This window comes from Antennarius striatus, chromosome 18 (genome assembly GCF_040054535.1).
Source record: "Antennarius striatus isolate MH-2024 chromosome 18, ASM4005453v1, whole genome shotgun sequence".
NCBI classification, from domain to species: domain Eukaryota; kingdom Metazoa; phylum Chordata; class Actinopteri; order Lophiiformes; family Antennariidae; genus Antennarius; species Antennarius striatus.
The window spans coordinates 7,961,965-7,984,675 of NC_090793.1; the positions used below are offsets into that span (position 1 = coordinate 7,961,965).

A 22,711-nucleotide genomic window follows, 5' to 3' on the forward strand; every position below is an offset into this window, starting at 1 on the left:
CTTTGAGAAAAAAAAAACCCTGAAAGTTTTTACCAAGTAATACGGATGAAATATATTTATTTTGCTCATGCAGCATTCCACCCACCATTTCTCTTTTGCTGTATCCTCATCCAGGAATGAACAAACCACTAAAGGCCATTGTGGTGGACTTAAATTCTACAGTTGTGACTTGGTATGATTTGTGCGACTGCACAAGCAATGTTCTGCCAAGCTTGGCTGAATTTTTTTCATCTAATACCCTGCAGCGTTTTGCCACATTAACTTGTATGAACCTCAGCAAGGAATATCTGCTCGCACATAGACGAGCCACTCTCACAAAGAGGCTGCATGCATTTACAAAGGTGTCAGTTTCATCTAAGCCTTTTCAAAATTCTTGCACTCATTTTCATTTTTAAAAAAATCCTTCTTACAAGCTGTACGTTCAATTGTTGTGTCATCCACTGTTCGATTATTGATTGGTTGTTATCCAAAGTTGATTATATCAATCCACTGGACTTTTAAAAAGTTCCTTGAAGGCGTTTCATCAGCAGCTGAAGCTGAGACAAGATCAAGCAGCGCCAGAACTGTAGAAGCCTCTTGGATGAGAGGTGAAATGTCTTCAAGGAACTTTCTTAAAGTCCAGTGGATTGATTTAAACAGCTTTGGATAACCATGACCTGGATGAATGGGAACCTACACACATGATTGATTTTTACTGATTTCTCCTTTATATTTTTATTTTTTCAGAGATAGTGAGAGCAATGACTCATGTGATCAACCAGGGGATGTCCATGTACTGGGGGACGTCCCGGTGGTCTGCCATGGAAATTATGGTGAGCAATGGAAAGTGTTTAAAACCAAGCCACATCAAAAAATGAAAAAACAAACAACCTTCATTTCTTAAGTGGAAAATATATGGAACTTTTTTTCGTGTCTATCCTTGTCATCATACTGTGTAAACCTTTTCAAACAAATGGTCAGTTTAATTTATCACATCAGAGCAACCAAAATATAAATATCTTGTAAAATATTTGTTAAAAAAAGAACCTACAGTTAAAGGTGACTGTTCCAATATCACTGACAGGTACTGAAACACTCGTGTAATGATTTAGATTACATCGAAATATAATCTGCTCATCAGTAAAACCACCATGTCCTGACTTTTTAGGTGAGTGTACACCTTTTACCATAGGAGGTTCTATGGAGTCAAAATCAAGCTATTACTTCATGAACAAATACAATAAGCAGCAATGAGGAAAGAAATCTTTGGACATATCGACCAGAATTTCACATTCATATTCAATATTTTGATATTTACATAGGAAGCATACTCTGTGGCCAGACAGTTCAATCTGATTCCACCAGTGTGTGAGCAGGCAGAGTATCATTTCTTCCAGCGTGACAAAGTGGAAACTCAGCTGCCGGAACTCTACCATAAAATAGGCAAGTCGGGGTTTTTATTTAAATGGATTAATGGCTGTGATAGATTTGGCATCATGTTGCTCAGTCATCAGTGTTTTTTTTCCCAGGTGTTGGTGTGGTGTCTTGGTCCCCTTTGGCCTGTGGAATCATCACTGGGAAGTATGAGAACGGTGTTCCAGAATCTTCCAGGGCCTCAATGAAGGTACAGGTGTAAATTCTTCTGACCACTTGACCCATATCTACGTGTTGAATGTTTTTTGTTTTTTTCTCACACAAGGACATTGGCAAAAATACAACTGATTATTACAACAAATAATTCTAGTTTTCCTTTATTTCTCCTCTAGCCATATCAGTGGTTGAGGGAGAAAATAATGAGTGAGGATGGGAGGAAACAGCAAGCCAAGCTAAAGGAGCTGACTCATATAGCAGAGAAGCTTGGGTGTACTTTGCCACAGCTAGCCATAGGTAAGACACAATATGTAACTGTGAACAAAGAAAATATTGTACAAAACCTAATTCAACACCTTATGTACGTACTTTTAAATAAATAATTGCATAAAATCAAGTGTATTCCAATTCCTGTTTTGAAGCTTGGTGCCTGAGGAATGAGGGAGTGAGCTCAGTGCTGCTGGGATCCTCCAATCCAAGGCAGCTCACTGAGAACCTGGGAGCCATTCAGGTTCAACACACATTCTTTACATTGAATAATTTCTGTATTTTGTCTGGTCAAACAGCATTTATTAAGTGTTCTCTATTTTGCTCTGCGAACTGCAGGTAATTCCAAAGATGACAGCAGGCATTGCCTCAGATGTGGATCACATACTGGGAAATCGTCCTCATAGTAAAAAGGACTACCACCATTAGTATGTAACCTGTTTTGCGGAACTACGCTCGAAAAGCTTGTCAAAGCTCAGTTCTCACAGCCATGGCACAGTTAGTGTGTGCCCAACTTTGCTTGTCTGGGTGTATGGGTGTATGTTTGACTGTGTAAAAATGCTCTGCCTGGCTCTTCATCTGTATAAAGATCAACCAGTACTCATTAATGTTAAGGTGAGATACTTGACAAAACATGCATGCTACAGCTATAGCAGACAATTACTGAAGAGAGCAACTGAGATGATCTGTGAACGCAATTCTCTTCTGCTCCTTTAAAACTGCGTCAATGCTGCTGATTTGGAAAAACGTTAGATTGAGAAGAAATACGAGACTGTAAGGGTCAGATCAAGATGACTGACACTAGCATGGGCCAAGGAGTGAATTATCATGCTTATCTGAAAAACAGTGTCAATATTAGAAGCTTCTATTTTTATCCACATAATCTAATAGCGGTACAAAAAATACATGTTGCAAGATGGTGTGGAATCAATATGCACTCAGAGTTCTAGAAAACTTCCTTATCATTGACATTTGGCAATAAAAATAAATAAGTGATGATGTATGGAATTGGACTAGCCTGTAAATCGATAAAAAAACATTAATATAATGAACCACTGCATTGCATAAAATGACATTATGCACACAATGTTGCCGTGACAGCAAAATTAAGGTAAAATATATCTTCAAAACATCTGTACTGACTGTTGTATATTTTCCTAATGGCGCAGCTGTGACCGAATGGACTTTTCATCTCCTTGTCTGTTTTCTTTCTTTTCCACTTATGCAAAGGTACACCATAGTGTGCTTTTCTATTATGCCCTTTTTGTTTGGACCATGCCTTTCTGTCAGTAACGGTTATGTGTGACTCATTTGATTTCAGTCTGTGTTGTGGCTAATACCTTTGTCCAGTTAAATTTGGGGAGATGGTCGCCAAGGGCATATTTTATTAATGAAGAGTCCAAGTCAAAAACAAAACAAAACAAAATAACATGCAAGCCCTGCAGTCTTTTCAGCTGGAATAGATTGAATTCTTGCACATTTTACCTGAAATTACAGTTTTACATAATGGGATTTTCTTTGCTATGTTCAGTTTGTTCAAACTGTATTTATTTTATCTGTATTTTATTTAGTGCTATTCGTCTGATTTGTATATTAAAAAGACCATATAATTCGTCTGTGATATAGTTTAAAGATCAATAGTAATTTTCTATTAATGTTATGGATGCCTTGTTATATTTTGCCATTGACAAACTGTAATAATAAAGCTGAAATAGATTTCTTGTTTGCTGAACCTGTCATTTAAAATGCTGACGATAAGAATGAATTAGAGCACTTTTCAGGACACTCAAAGCCAGTGACAGTGCCCTCTCCAACCACACATCAGCAAATGCCCGTACTATGGTGACTTGCCCAAGGACACAACAACAGATGACTGGGGGAGTAGGATTGAAACCACCAATCCTATGATCATTGGATGACCTGCTCTACCATCTGGCTCACTGCCTCCTCCATACGTTTATAAGACAGTGGTGTGGCCAGCCATGATGGTCGGATTAGAGACAATGAAAAGAAGACAGGAAGCTGATCTGGTGGTGGTGGAAATGAAGACGTTGAGGTTCTCTCTAGGAGTGATCAGGTTGGATAGGATCAGAAATGAGTTCATCAGAGGAACAGCCAAAGTTATGTTTTGGAGACAAAGTTAGAGAGAGCAGACTTGGATGTTTTGACACATCCAGCGATTGTGAGTACATTGGTAAGAGGGTGATGAGGATGGAGCTACCAGGAAAGAGGGCAAGAGGAGGACCCATGTAAAGGTTGATGGATGTAGTGAGGGAAGACATGAGGGCAGTTGGTGTTAGAGAGAAGGATACAGACGATTGACTGACATGGAAAAGGATGACACGCTGTGGCGACCCCTAGTGGGATAAACCGAAAGTAAAAGAAGAAAGAATTTAAAATACTGATGTTACTGTTCTTCATTATTATTGCCTTGTTTCATCAATGAAAAATAAATAATTGGTGAACGTAAATGATTTAACATGTAACTTAAAATAATATGGAATTTTTTGTGTGTGTGCTTGTTTTTCATGTAGGTTTACCGTAACCATAGTTTCAGTCATCACGCTTGCATTCTGGGTGCCATAGAAACAGGGGCGGGCATTTCCGGCAAATTATCCAATGCTGTAGGCCCCTTAAGAATCGTGAATTTTGATTGGTTGCGGGGGACTTCCTGGAAACGACGAGCCTGGTGCTTGAATCCCGCGATTTATAAAAACTTAAGCCAGCCAAAGTGATATGGGAGCTTCAAAATCCTAAATTCCATACGTATTCGGTTGAAACCGTGACAGCGTTGTGAAAACGCGGCTGTACTGTCAACCCATAATACAGTCGTTCAAGAATTTTGTCGTAGTTGCATTGTCGTTAGCAGACGGCTAACCTAGTTAGCCAGATAGCTTTACCTTGTCAACTAATGTTAGCAAGCGTCAACGACGAGTGCTGTGCCCGTTGTCTGAGTCGGTCGTGCCCGTTCAACATCCCGGAAACATATTTTACAGTTTCTTAAATCGACTTACGGTGAGTTCCTTAGTCTTCAAATCCGGTGTAAATGTTAGAAAACATAAGCAAACTTTTCAATTTGCACTGTTTTGTTCCAATTTAGCGAAGCATTGATTAGCACTGTATGGGTCCACCTTAGCTCCACCAACAACAACAATGTCGCTGTTGACCGGGGCTGATTTTGAGACTTGGCCAGGCTGCGGAGGTAAGGGCGACACTATTTGTGTGGTGCCTGACCTCTCAACCCAGCCGCTGGAGGATGATTTCGACCTGAATAAATCCTATCCGTGTGCTCAGAGGCTATTGCATAAGAAGAGCATATTGTCACTGTATCGTCGCTGCTATCCTGATTCATTGGGAGGTGAGTGTTACTGACATTTGAAGCAGTTGTTGTTTTTGTTTTGTTCGTTAACAGTAAAAAGGTTTCAGGATCATAATTAATCTCTGAGACTAATAAAGTTTGGCATCTTGTTCGTGTGAGTTGCTGCCCTGATGGTGAAGGTGGGATGCAGTGTTCATTTGTTTTGTTGTGTTTTTTTCTCTCTGTTCACAGGTGCAAGTCTGGGTATTTGCATTTCATCTGCAGCTAGAAACTACCAAATTCCTAGTCCACATCTTACCCCCCAAGTTCCTGCTGTCACCTTGCCACATCTCTCCACTGTATCAGAGATGGAGGAAAGTTTGTTAGATCAAATAATCTACAGGGATTTTTTTCTGTCCACATCTCCATTTGCCATTAACCCCAACAAAGTTATTCTCACTGTCAACCATCAAACAAGAGAGGTAGTGTATTTTCAAGTTAATATAAACAGAACTGATCATAGAGGGCTATATATAGAACAAACATTCTGTATGTTTTATCTTGATTGTTCAGATTTTGTCAGCAAATGATCAGGCCAGCAAACTTTTTGAGTGCACCACCAATGAGTTGATTGGAAAAAAGCTTTCCAGTGTTCTGAAGAAAACCAATCAGGTCCTGGACGAGGCACTGGAAGAAGATTTTCCATTTGTGGATGGAAGTGTTGCAACTGTTTTTGGAAAAGTGGTATGAAATGTGCCGACTAAAAAGCTTAAATGAAATTTTCCTGTAGTCTATTGAGCTTGACCTCCTCTTTACTCAAATGTCTTTTTGTACCATTATTATAGGAAAATGACTGCATCTCTTTTAAGGGGTTATGTCTTTAGTATGCTGCTTTTTGTCTAGGTGGATGTCCTGACATCATCTGGAGAGGTGCCAGTGTCTGTATGTTCCCACAGGCCTTCAAAACTTGAAGACCACTGCCTTGTCATGCTGGAACACGTGGAAAGGTTATCAGCTTTTCTGGCCTTTTCTCAAGATGTAAGTCCACCTTTATTGTGTGTTATTTTTCTTTGTTTGACACCCATTGATGGCAGTTCTGTCTTTCTGGTCTTTTAAAAGATGTTTACAACACAATGTCATTGTTCTTTAGAATTATATAATATAAATGGTTTCACAGAAAACCTTTCTGACTTGTCACAGCAATAAAAACACAGATGGTTTTAATAACTGTAACAACTGCTCAGCTTCAGCGTGTGTCACAATTATGATAGTGAAGTGTTTACAATAGAAGGACCTCCTTGGTGGGGAGCAGCAATCAATAACAGACCAGTGAGTTTCCTGTTGTGACACGTCTGATGTTCAGTCAGTTTCTCTTGCTAACGGCTAATATGCTACAGTTTGTTTTAACCTATTAATCCAGTTTTTTTCAACACATTTCTAGGGGACCATTCTGACCTGTGACTTGGCGTTTGCACACCTCCATGGATATCATCATCCCGAAGAGTTAACCGGAATGTCTGTTATTGAGATTATCCCTTCTTTACAAATCCCTTTCCACAGTAACGCATTGCCCAAAGTAAGCATACATTAAAACCAAAAATTGTCTCACTCAGCTAATAAAAGAATCCCATTCTTAAGCCTTGCTTTCAAGTTTCCGTTACTGTTTACTTTCTGTTTACCACTCAAGTTTTTCTGTCAGCCTGTCATCTTTTAATTTTTGCTTTTCCTTCTTACTTGCAGGTGCTGAAGGTTCAGAGATTGTGTGGTAAAAAGAGAAATGGTGCACCAGTCCCACTGTGTATCAAACTTCAAGGGGCAGTGGTAAGTGGGAGGCCCCAGCACCACAACAGTGTGACTAGTTGTACCTGTCCAACAGATAATCTTGAACAGTCAAACGCACAGAACAAGCAGTTACACTCTTCTCCCACCTGCTGTGTGTGCAAGTCAGAAGGCTCAAACCCTGAAGACTGTGAGCAGCCTCGTGAAATAGAGACTTCCCTTGGTAAGTTATTCTTAAAGATGAGGCTGGAACTCAATGCTGGTGCATAGAGGCAGCAAAACGCACAACCATATTCTGAAGAAACTGCCGTCTAAAACACTTAGTTTCCCGTAGTATACACGCTTGTCTGTCTTTTATGTTAAGAAAAAAGCTAGACAAGCTAGCGAAAATCCCTGACATAAAGTTATGGAATCTGAAGAAAGTTATTTGAATGTCCCCAAAAAATTGGCTTTTGTTCATTTAATCAAGTCAGTATTAAAAATAATTCATTGTGTAAACTATACATATATGTTTTTAAAGTAAGTAATTCTGCTTCTCTTGTATTTGTCACAACGGCAGAAGTCAAAGAGGATAACAACGTGCTCTCCGTGAGCCCTGTGCTGCAGTACTCTGGAACAGTCTGGGTGTTTGCTCCTCTTAGCAGCCTTCTGCTGCTCCACCCTGATGGCTCAATCCACAGCATCAATAACCACTTGTCTCTTAGTCTGTTTGGCTACAGCAACGACGAGCTGCTGAATAAGGTTTGCCAACAAGATCGGCTGAGCAAGGCAGCATTGAATGATGACCGTACTAACTCACTTCTGTCGATACTGATTTGTCATCCACAGAATGTCACTTCTCTGATGCCTGGTTTCTATGGATGGATGTCTGAGGCCCACTCCTTCTGTGACTCCCAAGCAGCGCCTTGTAAAAGCGCTGTTTCATCCGTAATCTCAAAAAAAGCTGGTGAGTATCTGTGAGGAAATTAAGATGGCGAAGAGTTACAGAACTGGAAAAGCATCACATGAAGTTATGTTCATAATAATAGCAGTGTGTCTAAAAATGTGAATAAACCTCAAAATTCTTCAAATATTTTTTTATTTTAATGCACACAAATGCATTAGGGAGACTTCACATTCTATTTCAAAGCAAGAAAAGTGGAAAAAGTCATTGATTATGATATTATTTTACAGAAAGTCAACAAGCATAATGTTAAAAAAAATAGCAGTGTTGGCATCTTTCTTTAAAACTCAACAATGTACTGCATGAAACTAAGAAATGCTTGAAGATTCAACTTTCCTGAGAATCTTAAACTAATATTTAGTTTCATAACCACAGTTTCTGATAACTGCTTCACATCTGTGGTGCATGGAGTCGACCAACTCCTGGCAACGGTTAACAGGCACTCCAGCCCACGGCAACTGTTCTAGGTTCCACAGTTCCTCTGCATTTCTCGGTTTTGCGTCATGTATTTCACAGTATTTTTTATGTCAGCCAACAAGTTTTCTATGGGATTGAGGTCCGGGGATTGTGCTGGTCACTCCGGTAGTTGGATGCTGCTTGTCTGGATTTCATGACTTTGCTCTCTTGCAGGTGTGTTTGGGGTCATTGTCTTGTTGAAACACACATTTAGCATACGGCAACTGGATTTGGCTACCATTGATGTCATTTTAGTTGCACACCTATCATTTTTTGCACTTCTTTACAGGTTTTCCCCTCTTTTATTAACTTAAGAGAACGTTCTTCGTCTGACAATGCTTTGTACGACACATTTTACTCTGTTTTTCAAGGACAAATGCACAGCCAGCATATACAGCATCAGTTGCCTTGATCCTTAACTAAGGGCCACCTGTTTAACACCTATTTTTTTCACATAATCAATGACGTTACTAATTGAACTCAGCATGCTATTTTATTTAACATTATGTTTGTTGACTTTCTGTAAAATAATATCACATTCAATGACTTTTTCCACTTTTTTTGCTTTGAAATAGAATATGAAGTGTCCCCAATGCATTTGTGTGCATTAAAATAAAAATTATTTGAAAAATTGAGGTTTACTTACATTTTTAGACATACTGCTATTATTGTGAACATAACTACATTTAAGCTCTGTTCAGAAAATAGGAATTATTCATTAGTGTATGTTCATTAATATATTGCAAATTAGAATTACTAATATTTAATTCAGACAGTCATTGAATGATCCCAGTTTGTCAAAATGTAAACAGGATTTAAAATTGCAACCTCACTGACAATCACATGGTTATATGTTACTTCCTGTTCACAGCCTTCAAGCTGTGGGAAATGTAAAATCAAATCATGAGTATTACAAAATAAAGGCATAAAAGCAAATGAAACAACTTTTGGAATTCATTAATGTCTTCAAACACTTTAAAAACCTGTTTACTCAACTGCTGTGGTTATATGGTATAAAAATATGTGATGACATCTTTCAGGTGCTTTTCATGTCCTATCTCTATTTCAATTTAGTCCTGTAGTGTGCTTTTATTATGTCATGTCATCCAGTGCTCAGAAGAAGACGATGCTCCTGGTGGTCTGCTGGTGATTTAATCTGATCTGTTTTGGTCCATGATAGATCCTTCGTCGCTGGTGGCTGGTGATATGGTCACGGTGCATCATGACCTCCTGGGAAGAAGCTCCACAGACGGAGCCAGAATCTTCACTGGAACTGGCACCACACTGGACAAACAGAGCAGTGCTTTGTCCCTTTCTGCTCCTGCTGTCACCTCCACACGCTTGCTTAAGTGAGTTGCAATCCCTGCGACGTTGTTGGCAAAACCCATCTGATTGTTTTGTACTCAATCTCATGTTACAACCCTGATTTCAGGCATTTTGTAAAAGCATTGTTCAAATTGTAAATTATATAGTTTTGAAAAACAAGTACAGTACATTTTTCTGTTTTAACATTTCACATGTTAGCTTTGTGCTATTTTTGATTAAATCTGGGATTGCAATAATTTACAAATTGTTGTTTACTGTTTTACTGTCCCAACTGCATTGGAGACAGATTTGCTCTGTGTTATTATAATTTATAGACTCTTCTGTGTCAGCAAATCATAATTGCATTCCATTAACAATAATTAACTTCCTCTAACAGTTATGTATTGCATCCATTAATCATTGATTAATTGCCTTCAGTGCAAGACTCAATAAACTCTCATTAAAGCTAAACATGACAGCTTTACACCCTCCAGAGGAGAACACCCATCAACATGAGGGCTTGTAAAGACACCAGCAGCTTTTAAAGAGATAATTCTGCGCCACCATATTGTCTTTTTCCTTTATATTATGATCTTTACAAACTTATTTGACCATGACTGGCATTACAATACACTATTAAACTGTTATAAATTAAAAATCTATCTACTGTTTCCTCAGGGCCGACGACACTGCAGAACTGATGAAGGAGGCAGCCCAAGTTGTTCTCTGCAGCGGCCAGCTGACCAATGCAGACGGAACTCAAGCGCTACTCGAGACTTTTGCTTTGATAGATTCCCCAGAAGAAGACACCTTCAGCCTGGTTCCCACCGTATCTCCAAATTATAACCAAGACCAGCAACTCAACAGAAGTGATGATGAAATCAGACATCCTGCCATCAATATTATCCCAGGTATGATTCCAAGTAATGTAAAACGACATTTTGCTCATTGTGTGTCATGTTAAGATTTCCTGTTCAGTGAAAGGATTTCAGATTTACAGATGAGTTTTCTTTTGCTTCATTGTTTTCCCTGTTTAGACACTCCTGTTCAGAACGGATGTGCAGCTGGCGGGGTGGGCGACGCCTCTCTCCAAGTGAACGTTGAACCCCGCTCATGTGCGTCTGTCCTTCAAGCCTCCAGCTTTGAGGTCATCTCACTGGAGAGCAGGTGATGGCGGATGTCGCAGTTAAATTCATGCACATTTTTAGCATCAAAAGATGTAACTCACTTTAATAGTAGAATTTGATTAAGTGGTAAATTGATTCTTAAACTAATCTGTTATGTCAGTAACCAAGGCTAAATTATTCCACAGTATTGAAGGATATTTCCACTGTTTGATTCATTTGTTCAGGTTAATTACTTGTGTCTGTTTTTGTTTAACTAAAATATGCAACTTAATTCCTAAATGTCCATTCCACTTAAATTTTCATCTCCATCATTTACAGTTAAATAACCACTGAAGTAGACCAGAATATTCAATGATGTGGATATGGTGCAAGCTTGTTTGAAATTCCAGATGTGTTTATCTTGTTAAGAGTTGCCAGTCTAGTACTTATAGTTGGTGTTTTTTTGTTGTTTGTTTTTTATCGTTTTATTGGAACTCATTTCCACAGGTCTTCCTCTGGGATCTGTGAAACTTTGGGGGGCTGCAGGATTTCTAATCCAGGCCAGACAGAAGGCTCCCACTCCACACAAATCACGGATTCTGCCAGCTGTTTCCTGGACATTGACAGCAACGGAGATCTGGTGACTCGGGTCCTGGCTGACCTTGATCTGAGCAGTAGTATTGAGCTGCTCAGTAGCAGAGTTTGCATTGACGATAACCAAAACTCATCTGTTGATACAGCGGAGCTCCTTCGTACACCCTCCCCATGCATGGTTGACTCTGACCAGGAAGCAGAACCTATTGAGATTGGGAGTCATGATGCAGAGGTCAGGGGTGACTCAAGTGAACAGCGAGTAGAAGAAGACGGGGTCATGCAGGACAAATTGGCTGTTTCAGATCCTAAAGAACAGAGCAAAGGATACTGTGTGCAAACAAACAGCGAGATCGAGGTGATGGTAGACATTCCTGCCACATCTACTCCTAAAAAGAAGAAGGTAAATGGACACACGCTGTCGTCAGACGCTGCACAAATTCTGGAGGGACGATATGAAGGAAGTGCATACCACAGAGATGGCACAAGAATAGGTTAGTATGTCTATAACCATAAATGTGATGGTACAAAAAAAGGGGGGAGTACTCAACCAGATGCTTATTGTCTCCAGATGTGCAGTGTGATGTATACAGGATTGACCTCCACAATGGAAGCTCCATGTTCTGTGTGTGGATGAGGAGGCTGGGCCAACAGGGGTCGCTGTTGCAAACGGATGGCTCGCTGAACAACCACTCAGAAGTCAGTCTTGGAGAGGTGAAGCGAAGTCATTATACATAAGTAGTAATGTATCAAACTATAGAAACGGTTGTTCTGCCTGTCTGTGTCGGTTCTCAGACATCCAGATCGAGGTAAATCAAGATTAACAGAGAATCAACTGGTCTTGCTTTAGGATGGTTGAAGATGAGGCTTCTTCAGTTCTGACTGACTGTTAGAGAGACCAGATATCTGTTTAGGTTCTCAGTTAACCAGGTCATGGTTATCCAAAGCTGTTTCAATCAATCCACTGGACATCAAGAAAGTTTCTTGAAAACGTTTCACCTCTCATCCAAGAGGCTTCTTTGGTTCTGGTGGTGGTTAGTCTTGTCCCAGTTTATTAATTCTGTGAGGTCAGTGCAATTCATATCCCAACAACCATAGTCCTGTATGGTTGACCTGTATGGCTCCTCAACGGTGTTGTAACTTTGAATTTGACACAAAGGGAGTCTTTGAAATGCGGGTTTGTTTGCTAATGAGGGTTATTAGCATGAGACACCTCATAATCTGATAAGTCGTTCTTTTCGGGAGTTTCGAAAGGACCTGATTGTAAATAGGTGAAGGTGATGTCACAAACCACCCCCCCTGTTCAGGGATGGCTTTTTTCACTCCTCTCAAACCATCGGTGCTTCCTGTCCAAAATTTTAACTTTGAAATCTTGAAATGAGTGTCCCTCTTCCTGGATGTTGGAATTTGAAGCACTGACCACACCTCACAGGTTTACAGTAATAAGCTGGGACAAGACCAACCTCCACTAGAACTGAAGAAGTCTCTTGGATGAGAGGTGAAACTTCTTCAGGAAACTTTTCTTAAAGTCCAGTGGATTGATTTAAACAGCTTTGGAGAAAATCCAGATACTTAAACTCTTGTTGGAACACCAAACAAAGGCCCGAAACCACCCAGACAATGAGTCTCCTTAAGAGTCGCTGGTATTCATGAGGGGGTCGTTGTCCCACCCACCCTAATGTGAGCTTTTAGATGACCCGCACTCGGGTGTGATTGGTTGTTACATCGAGGCGTACAGAGAGCCCACCAATAATGACCAGTATCATCTGCATGATTCCCACCACCCACTACAGCACAAGTTAGGGGTTATCTGAACCCTGAACCACCAGGCCCCAAACATCCCTACCAAAACTGAGCAGAGACACATCAGCAATGCTCTTGAGACATGTGGCTGACTCAACAGGGCGTCTGCCAAGACCAACAAATCCAACAAGAAAAATAACAACAAAAAGGACAGGGGGGACAAATGGAAGCCCCTTGTCATCCCCTACTTTACTGGTGTTCCAGAAAAATTCAAGAGAATTTTAAATCACATGATTCCCACATATTTCCAACATGGTAACAAACTGAGAAGAAAACTGGTCCACCCTAAGGATCAAACACCTGGTTCAGCCCACATGAGGGTGGGTGACAACGACCCCCTCATGAATAAGAATAACTCTTAAAGAAACTTATTGTCTTGGTGTTTTCGGTCGTTTGTGGCTTTCTACTCCAACTGGAGTTTAAGTATCAAGACTCTACCACTCAGTCAGACCTGAAGAATCGTCTTGGTTGAGAGGTGAAACATCTTCGACCAGCAAGTCTAGTTGATTCTTTTTTGCTCTTCTTGGTTGCTCTGTCTTCAACTTACTGGTATTTTGGTATCCTGTCCTCCCTTTAGAGGATTGGAGAGATGTTACGCTCCACTATGGACCTGGAACAGTCCCGAGCCTGTGAAGGACGGTTTGATGAAGAATACAAACCTCTTCACTCTGTGGGTAAAGGAGCGTTTGGTTTTGTCTGGAAGGCTGTACGACGATCCGACGGAGAAGAAGTAAGAAATCCTTTTCAGAGATTAAGAAACGCGACCAAAGCAGTATGCAGAAATATCAGCTGTTGTTCCGTGTATTCCAGGTGTTTGTGAAGTTCATTAATAAATCCAAGATAGTGAGTGAGAGCTGGGTAGATGACCTTGAACTGGGAAGGGTCAGTCAGGAGATTGCTATACTTACACGATTGCAGCACCACAACATAGTAAAGGTAGGTGGCTCGGTCGGGGAAACGTTTTCCCTTACAATACTGGTATAAATTTGTTTGTTGGGTATATCTGTTGTTATCACCAGGTGCTGGAGGTGTTTGAGAATGGCAAATACTTCCAAATGGTGATGGAGAAACATGGAGATGGTCTGGACCTTTTTGAATTCATAGACATGCAGCCGAGGCTGGATGAGCCCCTGGCCAGCTACATTTTCAGACAGGTACGTTTGGTTGCAGTGCAACCAAAGAAACTAAAGGACTGATGAATGAGCTTTGAGATGTGAGGTGTTTTATTGGAGCATGTATCTGTTCCTAGCTGGTGGCCGCTGTTTTCTATCTGAGGACTAAGAACATCCTTCACAGAGACATAAAAGATGAGAACATCATCATCGACAAATGTTTCCACATTCGACTGATTGACTTTGGCTCTGCTGCCTTGATGGCTCCCAAGAAGCTCTTCCACCATTTCTGTGGCACGCTAGAGTATTGCTCCCCGGAGGTGCTTCGTGGAAATCCGTATGTACATAATTCTTGAGAAAAAATATTTAACAACAATTGGGATATCGTATTGTAGTGGTCATTTATGATTTAGGTCAAGAGCAAAAACTGCTTGCATTTCCAAAACTCTGACACCCCAGTATAGATCAGAACAGTATTTATCAGTTCTGTGTGACGTTTTCAGTCTCTTTTTAAACTTCACCAAATAATTAAAACTATGTAACTTCAAAGATAAGTGGATTATGAAGTGAGAAAAGTTCTACACCAGGACTTATCTTCCATGTTTTCCATGCTGTCAACTATAAGCTTGTATTAATCATGGTTGGTCTCCTTGTTGGGCTGCTGTTGTAGCTATGAGGGACCGGAGCTGGAGATGTGGTCTCTTGGTGTGTTGCTCTACACTCTGCTGTTCAGCGAGAACCCTTTCTGTGGTGTGGAGGAGATCCTTGATGCCAAAATGAATCCCCCATTTCCCATCTCGCCAGGTGTGTAGTTGTTCTTTGTTGACTATTACAAATGGTTGTTTTTGACTTTCTTAAAGGATGATTCTTTTCTCATGTTCATGGACCTTCTGTGTGTGTTCTCAGACCTACAAGAAGTGTTACGCAGCCTGTTGCACCCTGATCCCACTCAGAGAATGACTCTGGACCAGCTGCTGCTGCAGTCCTGGATCAGTCAGCCAATTTCTCTGGCAGAGTACAGCTGGGCAGAAGTGTTCCCCCCAACCCAGAGCGAATGTGAGTAGTGAGCTCTAGTTATTAGAGGCCAGACATGTTATCCACCTCAGATTAAATCAATTTTATAATCTCATTTGACATGTTCAAACACAATCATCTCATTAGTGAGTATGTTGTATTGGTATTTAATTTATCCCCCATTTTCTCTAATGCCTCATATGTGGAAACAGAATAAAGTGAATGTACTCTCCTTCTATTTTTAGCAAACTCGCCGCTTTACAGGGAGTACAGTCTTGAAAAAGTACCTGGGCAAGCCTTGTTTCCAGATCAGCATGATGAGACTCTTCCTGATGGTAATGATCATGATAAGAAGGAGGAGAAGGAGAAGGTGGAAGAGAAGGAGAAGGTGGTGGAGGAGAAGGAGGTGGTGGAGGAGGAGAAGGAGAAAGTGGTGGAGGAGGAGAAGGAGAAGGTGGTGGAGGAGGAGAAGGAGAAGGTGGTGGAGGAGGAGAAGAAGGAGAAGGTGGTGGAGGAGGAGAAGAAGGAGGAGGAGGTGGTGGAGGAGGAGGAGGATGAGGAGGACATGTTGTCACAGGCAGCCCTGGAAGCAGAGCTTCAGAAGTACCTCTGTGGAGATTAACGACATTTAAAGAAATAGAAAACACCCATCCATCAGATGTACAAGCATGAAGAAAGGGGAGATTTTCTTTTTCCTAAGGCATCATCAAACATTCTGTTTTCCAAATAAGTAGTAATGGTTCAGGTTTTAAAACGTACAAGGGATCACAACTTTGAGTTATTTCTCCGAGAAACAGTACAGAGGCCTTTGCTACTTTCAAGTTGAAGGGAATTAGTTTATTGATAGGCATTTTACTTTACTTTGTTTATGATTTTAGCCCAGAATGTTTTAAATGAAAAGATGTAAGTATATTTACAATGTTTTATTTATTTTTAGAGATTAATAAATATTTTACCCCATCTACTTCCTCTTTACTTTTTATTTCAGTGTAATTATTGAAGTGTGATCTACTGTACTGTTGTTTTTCAGAGCTGTAGAATAATGCTTGTCTTGCAAACATTGTAGCTTTATGTTCATTTCATATTTATATCATCAATAAACACTGATAATTATCCAATGGTAGTGCATAACATTGCTTGACCTAACTAGCTGTAGATTCACAAAACAGAATGTATACTAAGTGGATACATGGCAGAGATTAGGAGAAAAGCCTCGTTAATACTGAATGTCAGAATGGGTTTAAATACTGAAGTGATTACTGAAAGTTTGGCATAATCTTATGGAAGTATCTGTCAATTTTCACTATATTTTCATTACTTCCTCCTATTTCATTAAATGAATATTAATTTAGTTTTTTTAAGAAGCTCTATCTTCTGTTCAATAAAGCATCCATACCATCTGAATCTGTTTTCACTTGTCATTTTATTCAATGGGTTATCATCGAAGTGGAGTGCAGCGGAACCTTTATCCAATTTCAAAGCGGAAACACGGAAGTTTGTCCTGACGGACAAGCATGGGGACCCGAGTCGCCTATCGTCAGGTGAAGATTTAATGTTACGTTACGTGAAATTTTACGTGCCCTTATTGCAATGTTTGCACTTTTTAAGGCGTTTGATTATACTTGAGCATTACGTGTAAAAAATAAAGCAAAACTAATTCACTAACGTCCAGCTTAACTACGTTTGCTAATTTAGCTAATGGCATCCCTGTTACGAGCATGACTTCTCTTTATTTTTCTAATGTTATCTAATACAAAGTCGATTCTTCTTTTCTGACTGTTCGCCACTTTTCAAAAACAAAACACACAAAAAAACTGCTGTCTTGTTTTCTAAGCGTGATTTTTTTTTTCCCCCTCCCGCAGGTTCTTTGGTGGACAGTAAGAAATGCCTCATCCACTGTATTCCGTCCACCTCCGTTTTGGAGATGCTACCCACAGCCTGTGCGCCGGTTATTGTGTTCCTCCGACAGTGAGAGTGTTCTGCAGTCACCGCGACATGACCCTGAGCTCGGTCTATGCGGGAAGCCAGAGACCGAGTTCTCCTTGCGCTCTTTGGTTGATTTGAGATTCACAGACACACAGGCTCAGTGTGTTTATGCTGCTGTGTCTAAATTAAAACAAGGAAATAATGCCAGTCACGTTCTGTCAACTCTCACAACTCTGTTTGACTTGGGCCTCAACCCTTCCAGTGTGTTGAAAATACTGGATAAATGTCCTGAACTTTACACTGTCAAGGAATCACAACTTAAGCAGTGCATAGGCAACCTGCGGAAACTGGGTTTAGTTGAAGGTGAGATAGTGGTTTTCATACTACACCTTCAATTACAGTATTTCTTTTGAATGCTAAAACAGTGTTTTTACCTACACCCCTCCCCTATATTTAGGCAGCCTTCAAAGAATGGTGGCATATTACCCCCAGATCCTGACTGTGCCTGTGAAGACAGTAAAGAATGCAGTGATGTTTCTCAGGGAGAAGTGTCTGTTTACTACCCAGCAGATTATGTTCATCCTCCGTGATAGTCCAAGCATAGTTGGGGAAAACATGGAGGAGCTGGAGTACAAGTTTCAGGTGAGCACCAAGTGCTTAACAGACTTTAAAAAACAGGCACTTATCTGACTGGTCTATGAAGATGGATTTTAAAAAAAACATAATAGTCTTGACTTGAAAATCACGATTCTTTTTTATGATTTTTTTTCATACACTTATTATAGTAGGTCATACGTCAGTAAATTAAAAGGGGATCCAGTTTATTTAACTTTCAAGGAAGCGCATGATATTTCAGTACATTTGTTATCTAGAGACAGAGAGCTGTTTCGTCGTTCTCACAGTAAACTGCTGATTAAATTACTTCCTCAAAACTTGATCAAACAATATATATTATGTGGCCTAATAAAAGACCACGATTTGTGGCGGTTAAACCGCTTTAGAGTAACATCAACCTGGCATTGTGACAGGATGATAACATTCAGATAAATATATTTATCATTTAAACTGGTGACTTACTTGGTACTGCTGCTGTGAATGTTCCGTGTTTGTTTAAAAACTAGTATGTAAGTCAATATTTGATGTTATTGCTAATAATGTGTGTTGAATCATACCTCCACAGTACGTCTACTTCCGAATGGGTGTAAAACAGGGTGAAATGGTGAAGTCCAGGTTGTTCAATTCCACTCTGGACACTGTACGCCATCGACACTGTTTTCTGGAGCGCAGGGGTTTTTACCAAACCCCAGACAAGAAAGGGCAGACCACCGTCATCAACCCCAAACTGGACAGCATCCTTAATGTCAGTGAGGACACTTTCCTCAGCAAAGTCGCCAAGGCTACTGCAGAGGAGTATGATGTTTTTAAAAGATTGTTGGCAAGGGAATGTCAAGAAGAGGAGCACCAGCAGGGCCGCATTGAATATGACAGTGATGAGGAAGAGGATGACAGCGAAGATGAAGATACTGCAGGAAAAAATGGTTACAGGAATAGGAGAAAGAAATGACAACAGATAAGGGGCTAAAAGGTGGAAAAAAAGACCTGTCATACCTGATGGTTTTATTTGTTGAACTTTGTGACCATTAAAGAAAGATTATCCTAAACACACAGAAACACTTTGTGCTTGAAGTCAAGCAGCTTTTCTTCCTTTGAATGTGTCCATAGTGGCATCTGATTGGATGGACTGAAACCTCCTTGTCGACAGGCAAGATGTGACAGTGTGACGTATGAATAAATTACAGTTGTCCTGGTGAACCTTTTACATTCTCAGAAAGGTTTTTGATTTTTAAAGTAAATAATCATATTCAATAATAATAATCCTTTTTTAATCCCCATGGGGAAATTACTTTGAGTGAACACCAATCTATCGAGATGCCAATGTGGTGATACTAAGAACTAAACTTCAACCAATTTACTGGTAATCTTCAGTTTTCACATTTGTTCTCAATTTAAAACACGTTTGGTAGCGACCAATGAAAGATAACAGCAGATGGAGCAGCAGAAGATGGAGGCTCCACCCCGTTACTATGAGATGGCCAAGTAGCTTGAGCTTCCTCCATCCCTGTGTTATCTGTGAGTCAACAAAATGCATCTGATAAGGACCCCAGTTGAAATGAGTCGCGCCCATTGATTTATATTATCGTGAAGCCTAACGGATCTGCTACATGGGGAGTCTTCTCTGCTCCAAACATCGGGTAAGAAAACGTACCTTTGGTCGATCGATGAATCGTCTATATTTGTACCCCAGTATGATTTAACTTATAGTTTTTTTCACTTTCTGGATTCATCTGGCTAAAATCCTTAAGTCGAAAATTTACAAATTGATTGTTTTCCTCAATGCTGTAACACCAAGCCAGCTGTGCCATTTTTAAATGTAATGTTTCTTACACTTATATTTACCGTATGCTGTTTATATATACTTTTACATACAGTGTTTATTTCCGTTTAATCAACATTATTATGTCAAACACTTACAGGAAAAAATATTCATCAGAAATGTTCCCAACAAATTGCAGTATGTGAAGACCTAGGACATCTGTTTTAAAGATAACTCTGATGTTCTGTTTTTTTACACTTGTGTCTATACTATGAATTTTTCTACATTCACAGTAATTCATTCCACTTGATATTTATTGTGCTTGTATTCACAGGAAACAGTGAAAGAAGGTATCACAACCGCCTTAGAACATCTGTCTTCATCAAAAGACGAAATGACATCATTGGTCCGCATCTCAAACCTCACCGATGAATGGATGGACATCCTGCAAAGGCTGCACCTGGAGTTATTCTTCATCCCTACCACAGTCATCACTCTGGTCACGGTGCTGGCCAACCCTCTCATCCTGCTGTGTATTTTTCTGACCCGTGCTTTGCGTCAGGAAACACGTTACCTACTAGTGGCCAACACTCTGGCCGCGGACATGCTCTTCCTCATCCTCAACCTGGCCACGATCATCTGTAACACGGTGAGGCTGCAGATCCCCTGGCTGGTCTGTCAGCTGATCACAGCTGTCACTGTCACCGCCTACTGCTGTGCCATTCTCACCGTCACCCTCATGGTTGTGGACACCTACGTGGCGGTTCGCTGGCCTCTGCATTACCACATCTACCTTTCCCCTGCACGCACACATCGCATACTGGCGGGCTTGTGGGTACTGGCAGCTGTGTATCCTTTCATTTTGGTGATCATGACGGAGAGGGAAAACTCCCAGGAGAAGGTGGCTGTGTGTCTGGTCCTCATCTCCCTCGGCTTCATTCAGCTCAAGCAGATGGTCGAGATCCACATCTACTTTTTTGTGGCGGCACTCATCTGTGCCGTGCTCATCTTTTACTGCTACATCCGGCTCTACATGGTGACGAGGATCCAGGGAATTTGGCAGACCCGCTTCTCCAGGGCCCGGGTTACACTGCTGGCTCACGGCCTTCTGCTCCTGCTGTATTTCACCCCTGGATTTGTTTTCACCCTGGAACTCTTCTTGTTCCATAGGAAGGACATAAACCAAGATGTTCGTGTGTGGGTCAGCACTATCAATATGTGTGTTTTCATGCTGCTGCCCAGGGCTTTTGCTCCATACCTGTATGGATTGAGGTACAGGGAGATTTCTGACAGTCTCATGCAGATGCTGTTTCAGCAGAGACTTTCTCTGATCACAGTTTCATAAAGACACTGAAGATTTATATAATGTTCCTACTCATTAAATCATCTCATATTTGGCATATCTTCTGAATTGTCTTCTCACAAATCTTACTTCACTCTGTAGTTGATTACATCGGCAGTAATCCACCCAAATATGACAGTTTTGATTTTATTTTCACCAGGAAGACTAATTTTTCATGTTCTTGTGTTAATTTAACAACTATTTCTGACATAAACTCAAGAACACGTATTGTGACAACAGACACCACCAATGAACAGTAACAACCAATGAGCTGGGAGTATCTTTTATTTCATGTTTATTTTCTCTCAAAAAAGACCATAACCCACACAAAAAATGAAGAGGATTTTTTTTTTTTACACTTAAGTGTTCACCACCCACTTTACTGTATCTGCATCATTATATAATGTAAAAGCTGCGTTGGATCCTGACAGTTTTATGACCATAGCTACGAAGCACTTATAACTCCATTTTCCCATCATAGCTGTGAAGATTGTAAACATACCTGACAGATAATTTATACTAGTGGAGGAAAAAAAGAGAACTTTCCCTCACTTAGGAAGGCAATCTTGGTAGTGGTAAATTATATATTACAGCATCACAAGTACTCTCTCTCTCTCTCTCTCTCTCTCTCTCTCTCTCTCTCTCTCTCTCTCTCGTTGCAGCGTGTTATCTCTAACTGGTCCAGCATCTCAACAGCAAAAGGTTGAATTTGTTAAATGTGGGTCTGGGTGTATGTGTGTGCGCTTTCCCTGTGGGACTCAATTCATCCACACACCTAACGATAAATCAAGGAATCTCTGTCCTTCTGTCTTTCAACCTACATGTCCAAACTGCTTATTATGTGATGCATGCATTTCTTAGAACACAAAGATGCACAGGTTGGACGTGTGGCACATTTAGCATGAATAAATTTTGGACAACCAAGTGACCACTCTGTTTGGCTGCAGATGTTGTGATCTGATCTCTGCTATACTCACTGAGTGAGACACATAGATTGATGAGACAATAAGGGACCAGAAATCAGATAAAAGTAATTTCAAGCTAGATGTTCTCAAAAGATGCTGAACTGTGATCTGCATGCCTCCAGCTTACTTTGGGTGGCAGTGGGAGTACAGGAGCAGGAAGTCAAGAAAAGAGTACCAATATGGAACATGGCAGCAAAAAGTGGTTTCAGTCACTCATATGAACAATAACCTGAAAAAACATACATCTTAAATAAAAGACAATTCTACAATTCCCCCACATACAAAAAACATTGTTATTCATTTTCTTTAATGAATGTGGAGGAGCAAGGAAATGGCGTAAACTCCTTGATGTATTTTATTGTCATGTGCAGTATTGTGTTGTAGAGGGACTTATACAAACATTCTTTTGTTGTTGGGAGGAAGCCAGAGTACCCAGAGGGAAGCCTGGACTTGAGGTACAGTATTAAAGTCGACAGGCATTTGATAACAATGTTCTATAATTATTATTATCAATATAACAGGAGGAAGGGGACTTTAAATGATAATAGCATGAAAGAATGACATTAATTTATCAACTTTGTTTTGAGGAAATATAAGACCATTACTTTATAAAAAATATTAAGAATACTCTATCCATATCAGAAATCATTATATATATATATATATATATATATATATATATATATATATATATATATATATATATATATATATATATATATATATATATATATATATATATATATATATATAAACAAACTTGTCATTAGGTCATGTCGTACTATGTTGTAATGTTTCCTGACCACTTTATCAGCTAACTAGTTTTCATTTGTGATGGATTTGCATTACAGTACCTGGAGA

At 40.1% G+C, this 22,711-nt stretch overlaps 4 protein-coding genes across 6 annotated transcripts in view; all 4 read left to right on the top strand.

The window, feature by feature from the left end:
• Positions 1-4,162, top strand: part of kcnab1b (potassium voltage-gated channel subfamily A regulatory beta subunit 1b) — a 34,261-nt gene extending 30,099 nt beyond the window's left edge. For all 3 annotated transcript variants that reach the window (XM_068341439.1, XM_068341441.1, XM_068341440.1), the window contains 6 exons: positions 727-812; positions 1,302-1,422; positions 1,509-1,603; positions 1,746-1,866; positions 1,992-2,080; positions 2,176-4,162. In XM_068341439.1, the coding sequence (XP_068197540.1) occupies positions 727-812; positions 1,302-1,422; positions 1,509-1,603; positions 1,746-1,866; positions 1,992-2,080; positions 2,176-2,265 (602 nt within the window). In that variant the 3' untranslated portion in view covers positions 2,266-4,162. The remainder of the gene's footprint in view (positions 1-726; positions 813-1,301; positions 1,423-1,508; positions 1,604-1,745; positions 1,867-1,991; positions 2,081-2,175) is intronic.
• An 827-nt stretch (positions 4,163-4,989) lies between these two features.
• On the top strand, positions 4,990-15,664 carry pask (PAS domain containing serine/threonine kinase; the record flags this gene model as incomplete). Its single annotated transcript, XM_068340993.1, has 20 exons — positions 4,990-5,194; positions 5,387-5,616; positions 5,708-5,878; positions 6,038-6,172; positions 6,576-6,710; positions 6,875-7,136; positions 7,473-7,654; positions 7,742-7,859; positions 9,493-9,661; positions 10,296-10,528; positions 10,655-10,784; positions 11,231-11,808; positions 11,886-12,028; positions 13,695-13,847; positions 13,928-14,053; positions 14,137-14,271; positions 14,367-14,566; positions 14,900-15,033; positions 15,136-15,285; positions 15,489-15,664. Coding segments are annotated over exons 1-20 (3,765 nt in total), but the record flags the coding sequence as incomplete, so codon positions are not given.
• Positions 15,665-16,733: 1,069 nt separating this feature from the next.
• Positions 16,734-18,733, top strand: mterf4 (mitochondrial transcription termination factor 4). Its single transcript, XM_068340821.1, has 4 exons — positions 16,734-16,784; positions 17,106-17,532; positions 17,627-17,811; positions 18,350-18,733. Exons 1-4 carry the CDS (start codon positions 16,758-16,760, stop codon positions 18,731-18,733), a joined length of 1,023 nt encoding a protein of 340 aa, XP_068196922.1. The 5' UTR covers positions 16,734-16,757.
• Positions 18,734-19,297: 564 nt separating this feature from the next.
• On the top strand, positions 19,298-22,225 carry LOC137612336 (probable G-protein coupled receptor 148). The gene is made up of 2 exons (XM_068340820.1): positions 19,298-19,421; positions 19,878-22,225. Exons 1-2 carry the CDS (start codon positions 19,392-19,394, stop codon positions 20,886-20,888), a joined length of 1,041 nt encoding a protein of 346 aa, XP_068196921.1. The 5' UTR covers positions 19,298-19,391; the 3' UTR covers positions 20,889-22,225.
• Positions 22,226-22,711: the final 486 nt, after the last annotated feature.